The sequence below is a fragment of the Sinocyclocheilus rhinocerous genome, unplaced genomic scaffold, assembly GCF_001515625.1.
Source record: "Sinocyclocheilus rhinocerous isolate Xijiao unplaced genomic scaffold, SAMN03320098_v1.1 scaffold528, whole genome shotgun sequence".
NCBI lineage: Eukaryota > Metazoa > Chordata > Actinopteri > Cypriniformes > Cyprinidae > Sinocyclocheilus > Sinocyclocheilus rhinocerous.
In genome coordinates, this window is record NW_015634004.1 from 153,505 (window position 1) to 161,687 (window position 8,183).

Consider the following 8,183-nt stretch of genomic DNA (forward strand, 5'->3'; position numbering starts at 1 on the left):
AGACAAGGAGAAAAAAAAGATCAGATAGGGAAAGCTCTGGCTTCGTGTGGACGTAGCCTAAGTGATGATAAAATTATGGCAAAGGAGTAGATGATTTCAGGTTTGTGGATCTCAGGTGCTTTTCATAGATTATGTGGGCATGTTTGCACTGTTACCTGATTTGCATAAGTCCTGAGTTGAATGGTAGCTAAAACAACACAGATAGCGCAAGCAAATAAAACAGCGCAATCAGCGGGTGCAATTCATTCTCCAGAAATGAACCACAGTACTGTATCTACTGCACAAACTCCATCTACCAATGAAAACAGGAATGCGCTTTTTGGCAGAAAAACAAAGGGTCCCAAGGGAGAGTTTCCCATAAAAAGAGACAAATAAAATAGCAGCCCATGTAATTATAAAGCAAAAATTCCCCCTGGTAGCTGAAATGGGAGCTATTTGTAGTGGTGAATTTGACAAAGCGTCTTCTCACAGCCTGGCATGAACACACCCAACAGCTGAGAGACATAAGACCATCGGAATGGATCAGAGATCTGTTACATAACGCAAGATTAATCTTTCATTTGTTTTGATTATTCTTATCTTTTGGTGTGCATCCGTCGAGTTCCAAATAAAAAGAATAATAGAATAATCAAGTGAGATGAAGTACATTTGACTTATGTAGAAGAATCCAAAAATACACTCCCAGCTATTGGGTTGTTTTGACCCAGCGGTTGGGTTGTTTTGAACCCAACCGCTGGGTCAAAACAACCCAATAGCTGGGTTTGTCCCTTTTTAACCCAGCGCTGGGTTATATTTAACCCAGCATTTTTTAGAGTGTAGCCATTACCACATTTTTATGTAATATACTGTATAAACTTTGTTTTAGTTTACCTTCCATAAATACTGAGATATAAATTGTTACCATTGTATACAATGGCACAAACAAATCAAGGTTACCACTCTAAAATAAATATAGAGAAATAAATATATTTAGTATTTTTTTAGAAAGATAAACAATCCTAAAAGTTGTGTGATTTTTTTTTTGCACTTTCAAAAAATGTTTTGGTTTTGGGTTTTTTTTCCACATAGCCTATTCAGTTGCATATATTCTTCATTTTCCTTATAGAAATGAATGCGGAAATATGGTAACAAGGATTTGTTTTCAGTGCCTCCTTTACTGCCTGTATCTATAGCAAACGATCACTCAAGATAAACGTGCCGTTATTTATCTTCTATACTGTATGTGGGAGAGAAGCCCTATTAGGACATCGTAACTTATCTCTGGAGATTGTGTAGATGCTTTAAAGAGTGTTTATTCATCATACTCATAAACTGCAATAAAGAATGTGAGACTGATCCAAGCAGAGTCAAATGTCAACCGGTGCTGGATTTAGGAATGCTATGAAGATCCCTTGAGATGTTCACTATAGCAGCATAAAGCAACACATGAGATATTGACTGAACTGATTTCTGATGAAGACAAAGACATCTCTTACCTAGATGGCCTGCGTCGAGACTCCATGCTCTTGGAGGATTTGGTTGAGCCCTAAAAGAAAAGAAAATTCTAGTTAGGATCATGAAAATGTAGTTGAGTAAAGCCAGTGTATGAACTAGATTTATGCTTCCTGAAGGAAACAGTCAGACAAAAACAGAGGTAAAGTTTTAGGCCATCAGAGCCGATTCCCCATTGTTTTCTGTTGGTTAAACACAACGTTTTTTTAAAAATCTGAAAAAGCACCTGCAGGGAGCTCCATGATCACGTGTAACGAATTGCATGCTGCCGCGTGAAAAAATGTGCATTCTTAATGGCCACATCTGTATGAAAATCAACACAGTGCAACAGACACAACGTCTATGCACTGTAAATGTGCATATACACTACCGCTCAAAAGTTTGGGATCAGACTTGTAATGTTTTTAAAGAAGGGTCTTATGCTCATCAAGGCTGCATTTATTTGATCAAAAATACAGAAAAAAACAGTAATCTTGCAAAATGTTATTACAATATAAAATAATGGTTTCAATTTTTAATATACTTTAAAATCTAATTTATACCTGTGATGCAAAGCTGAATTTTCAGCATCATTACTCCAGTCTTCAGTGTCACATGATCCTTCAGAAATCATTCTAATATGCTGATTTATTATCTTATAAATATATTTATTATATTTATTATGTGCTGCTTAATATTTTTTGGAACCTGTGATACTTGTTTTCAGGATTCTCTGATGAATAAAAAGTTGAAAAGAAGAGCATTTATTTAAAATAGAAATCTTTTCTAACAATATACACTACCGTAAATTTTTATTCTTTCTTTTTTTGAAAGAAATTAAAACATTTATTCAGCAAGGATGTGTGAAATTGATAAGAAGTGATAGCAAAGATTTATATTGTTAGAAAAATGCTGTTCTTTTTTACATTTTATTCATCAAAGAATCCTGAAAAAGTACCGCAGTTTCAAAAAAAAAAAAATTTGGCAGCACAACTGTTGCCAACATTGATAATTCTAATAATAAATCAGCATATCAGAATTATTTCTGAAGGATCATGTGACATTTTATACTGGAATAATGGCTGATGGAAGTTCAGCTTTGCATCACAGAAATAAATTATATTTTAATCTAAATGCCGAACATTCTATCAATGGAAGTCAATGGAAGATTCTCAAATATTAATCTTTATTCTAAAAGCATACATTTTGAATTTTTTAAATGGTTGATATAATGCTAATATATTCACAAAACAATTAAATGACAATAAAGTTGTATAAAAAATAATTCTATCATTTTTTTCAAAATTCTATTTAAAAATACGTATACAGTGGGTACGGAAAGTATTCAGACCCCCTTAAATTTTTCACTCTTTGTTATATTGCAGCCATTTGCTAAAATCATTTAAGTTAATTTTTTTTCCTCATTAATGTACACACAGCACCCCATATTGACAGAAAAACACAGAATTGTTGACATTTTTGCAAATTTATTAAAAAAGAAAAACTGAAAAATGCTCAGTATTTAGTAGAAGCACCAAAAATTTAAGGGGGTCTGAATACTTTCCGTACCCACTGTATATATATATAGTTTGGAACTGACACAACATACAGCAAACTCTGTTTAGCCTATGCAGATAATCTCAAAATTACCAAATCATGTCCAATTATTCAGCCTGGCTGATAATGTAGTCTATCACTAATAATGATCTCACAAATATGACAGTTTCCAGATGTTTTTAGCCCATTTCCTGTTTAAAAATGACCGTAAACCAGTTATCCTCAGGGGAGGTTTACTGTTCATCTCCAGAGCTCGGGCTGTTCTGCTGATTACACCAATGAAAATGCCATTTGTTTGAACAGTTACTTTTAGTTTGTGTTTATCTGTATGTAAAACTGTGTTGATACAGTCTGAAGAGAGCTGATGTGAGCTTGTAGGTCTGTATCTAACACTGAGCATGTCCTCTTAGCTGTATATACTGTAAATGCAATGACAGCTTGTGAAGTGAGGGATGAAATAAAATGGATTTCACACAGGAGACACTGAAAGGTGTGTCATCTATTCACTATACTTGGTTTGGTGTGGGTAGTGGAACAAAAATACACTTTTCACCTGTAAAATTACATTTAGAGGCCAAGAAAAGTCAAAGTGTTAATGGTCTCACTCTGAGTCTCACAAAAGAAGGATAAGCATTGAAAGATGCGTGGTTTACGCTCACCATCTAAATGACATACTAGTGCATGACTGACATGACTAAAAAGGAACAATGCTTACTAAGAAAACCCAGAATCCAACGTATAATTACACACAGTGCTGGGGCCTTTTCTAGAAACTGTATGGACTTTGCATGTGGTTTCCCATATGTAGCAGTCTTAGAATAGTATAGAACAACTTAAAGGAAATAAAATGATGGGAAAATTTCAAGTTCAAATGTCGCCAATAAGAAAACAACACACTGAGGTTTGAATCTGGGGAATTTGTTGGGAACTGGGAAATTGCTTAATGAGTATTGCCTAGCATAATATTTTAAAAGCAGTACATAAAAATGAATTTACTAAAGAAATTACCAAGAATATACTGTCTTAACAAAACCCATTTGGAATTTCATTTGGTTGAGAAAAGAAAATGCAAAGGGCATAGCAAAATTATTGTTTTCAAACAGTTTTCTTAAACCAATTTGCCATTGGTTGGCAAATAGCCAGTCCCACCCCAAACTCTTGCAATTGGTCAATGCTGCAGTGTGGGACTGGTCAAGATCCAAAAACCAAAACCAAAACCGTTAAATATTGTACACACATCACCTAATTGCCAAGACTTTTCCAGGTCTGGAAAGCACAACACTAACCGTGGGAACCCTCAACATTTTATTTAATGAATTCTCTAAGCACTTAAAGAAACAGTCCACCTAAAACGAAATTCTGTCATGATTTACTCATCATCATGTCATTCCAAACCTGTAAGATATTTTTAAGAAAGTGTCAGTGTTTTTGTCCACACAATGAAAGTCAATGGGGTCCAAAACAACACTGACTCCCATTGTACGCACAAAAACACCAATCTAAAATATATTGTTACCACAGAAGAAAGTAAGTCATACAGGTTTGAAACAACATGAGGGTGAGTTACAGAATTGTAACTGTTGGGTGAGCTGTCCCTTTAAAGAGCATTCATTAAAGTAAAATGTTCCCACAGCGTTCATTTCCTAAATAATTCTCCTTTCCAAGAATCCAGTGAAATCTATTACAATATTGTTTGCACGTATAGTATTTAGAGCCTAATCGAGCTTTCAATGAACAGACTGTAAAAATCCATTAACACATTTTGTAGGGTAACACACTTTTGTGTTTATAGATTACTGGGCCAGGCCATTATGAATGATCATAAAACACAAGGAAATACAAATAAGCCATACTAAGAGAGACTGCCAAAGTTGCTCACTTATAGCCCGAGAAAGCCATTGCGACACACTCGAGTAAAACACCCTGGCATTGCAAACCCCCTCTATCCATCCACAGGGTCCACCTTCCATCTCTCGCCACACGGTGCCCGGCTCCAAAAACATTCCCTTAATCAGCCGATAATTGCGACCCCCAGAAGGACAGCCAAGAAAGGCTGGGTGGGGGGATGGAGGGGGTCTCAGCCAGGCTTGATCAAAACCAGCTGGAAACGCTGCTTTCGAGCGGGCCCGACAAAAGAACAATCAGAGACCGCAGGGAAAAAAGCAAGGGAGAGCTTTGAGGAAAAAGTTGCCTACAAGACCTACAATCTGGAAAGGAGCGAAAGTTCGGCGGAAACCCGAAGGCCTACCTTGAACAGGTAACCCGTACTCCACCTCCAAGCATCGCGAAGGGAGGACAAACGCCTCCGTAGAGAGCCGCTGGGATTCATGGCTGGGAATTAACGCGTCCCTTCTCCTCTCAGTCCCCTTTTCCTAAAGCGCGGCCCACGTTCCCAGCTCTATTTTGGTTCTGTGCTGTGCCGAAGATGCCGCATGCCTGGCGTCAAACTCAAGCGGACCGCAGCTTTCTTCCTTCTCCCACTCGCAGAGTTACTCTTTCCCTTGTTTTGTTCCCTCCCGCCTCTTTCTCCGGCCCCTCCCTTTTCCTCGGCACCTCTCCCCTCCCTCTTTCCCATACTGTGTGTGTGTGTGTGCTGCTGCCACCCGCGTTTGTTTGGATCTTCGGTCTAGCCTTTGCTCCCTCTCCGGGTCACACACTCAGCAGCTGACTGGAGGAGATGATCATCCCGACCTCACGGCTTCAGCTATTCACAGTTGTGTCACCTCCAGTAAACCACGGCCTATCACCTCCTTTTCCACTAGAATACAAACGTATGGTTTTCTTTTTCATTTAAAGTGGTCAAATCAAGTTATGCATAGTTTTTATCCCTGAGGTCCACTTAGGATGCTAAAAATAGCCGTAATTTATTTTTCATGAGTGTTTTCCATCCTCTCGCTGACCTTGAAGCAAGCTATGTACTTTTGCTGCCATGTCTAAAAGAGATGTCTATGTAAACCTTCACTTTGCATGTGAAATGAACCCCTTTTACAGAATGTGATGGCGTTTCCACAGTTATTAACAACTGCAAATCTAACAAAGTATTATTATTATTTTAAATAACTACATAATGGTCTTTTACAGTCTGCTCATTTGAAGTTTAATTAGTCTTTGAATGCTATAAAGATTTTATTTCCCTACACTGAAAAAAAAAACAGGTGTATGATTTACTTTGAAACAGTTTTCACTCAGAAATTGCTTATACATTTCAGAAATAATTACATAGAAATGACAAGTGACAAGTATGACAATTACAAGTACCATTAAATTACATAAAATTTTGTCTGAAATAGTATTTTCTTGTAGTATTTTATATTTTCATTTAAAAAATGTGATGTACATTTATAATATTACACTTTGTGTTACACTACCTTGACATTAAATTACTGTATGAGTGATTCTAACGCAACGGCCGAAGGAGGGACGGCACAGCTTTCTCTTGTCTGACCACTATAATCAATCTCTTGATATTTTTGTCCTCTTTTGGAAAGTCATAGAAATGCTATTGTACTATTTCTACTGAAGCAAATGGGAACACAAAAATGTATATTTGTTCTAGTTTCCATTCAACACTATAGAAGTTTACCCAACTATGATGACTTCCACTTCTGAGAACCCCAGAAATGTGAAAAGGGTCCATGAGATTCAATGATTTTCTGCACTCACACATTGGTTGCACATTCTCTGTCATGTCTAATACAGATTTAACTGGCTTGTCCTTCAACAACAGTCTTTCCAAAAGCCTGCATCATATTGTGACACATTCACAAAACACATCTGCACTGAAATGTGCTGTGCACACTGTTAAATCCCATTTCGATTAGCTTCAAAGTCACTTACATGCTAGTGCACACTTCATAGTTGGCAAAATGCACAAACACACACACACACACACACACACACACACACATATGTATATATATATATATATATATTAGGGGTGACCTCTAATAGTCGACGATTCGATAGGAGGAACCTGATTCGACTCCCAATCTCACAGTCAAATATCCGCTGAGGAGTTATGATCATGCCATTTTGGCTATATAGGGGTGCTCAAATGTCTGATTTTACATAGAACTACTGGTTTTCTCCCAGTAAGTTAATATACATAATGCTGTAAATAAGAATCTGAAAAGAAAGAAGCTTTAAATAAATATTTTAACGTGCGTGAATAAATCCAACCACCCCTATAGATTTAAGTTTCACTTTCCATAATCTGTGACCGACAGAGCAGCATCTCGGCGGCAGGGATTTAAAACTTTAACAAGACTCAAATTGACACAGGCAGAGTGAAAGACTTGATTTTTTCTATCAGGTAGGGTACAAGTGATTTCAAAACATTTCAACCAGTTAATATCGTGTATATATTATTTATCTCATATAAGATGCATTTGGCTGAGTTACGCTGCAGTAAGGCGCTTCATTGTAGTAAGTTACAACGGTGATTATCTCTTCAGCGCGCAGCGCGAGCAGGACAAACAACAATGCAGAATATTAATAACTATGACTGGGACTGTCATATACATAACATTATAATGAGAACACTATTATAATAAAACGCTGTGAATTTTTAGAGTTTAGTTGCTGTGTGTTTCTGCACGTTGTTGCGTGAAGTACGCGTCCACAAAAGGAGTTCATTCAGAGCCGCACAGACACGTTCATGTGCATTCGGGGTATTTTGTGGAGATAGCCTATAAGTTGTAATATTAACATTATGTTTTATAAATTACGAAGAGTATACTATATGAGAAAAATCCCATTGATTAAACCCTGCTATCATATGCTTCATTCTACTGGTCATCTTCAGCGCGCGCAGCTCAAAACAGAAATGCAGAACATTAATAACTACTGTCATATACATAACGTTATAATGAGAGCACTATTGTAAAACATTTTGTGAATTCTTAGGGTTTCGCTGACGTTTAATGTTAACTATCTTTTAATCAAAACATAAAACAGTATTTTTGTATCTGCGAGGCATCCATTACACATTTTCCCTGTGTGTTAACGTAATTATGGCTCTCGAATGTCTGACTTGACTCTTGGTAATGTATTTTGCCCCCCGCCCCCAAAACATATGATTCGACTATCAGTCGACTATCGGCAAGATTCGAAAATTCCGATTCGACTATGTAAATCCTTAGTCGGGGACACCCCTA

The 8,183-nt window shown here is 37.0% G+C and overlaps 1 protein-coding gene across 1 annotated transcript in view; it reads right to left on the minus strand.

Annotated features, from left to right (window-relative positions):
- The window catches only part of LOC107744820 (tensin-1-like), a 267,547-nt gene that overhangs the window by 69,600 nt on the left and 189,764 nt on the right, over window positions 1–8,183 (minus strand). The window contains exon 6 of the mRNA XM_016558643.1: window positions 1,476–1,525. Within this exon, the coding sequence (XP_016414129.1) occupies window positions 1,476–1,525 (50 nt within the window). The remainder of the gene's footprint in view (window positions 1–1,475; window positions 1,526–8,183) is intronic.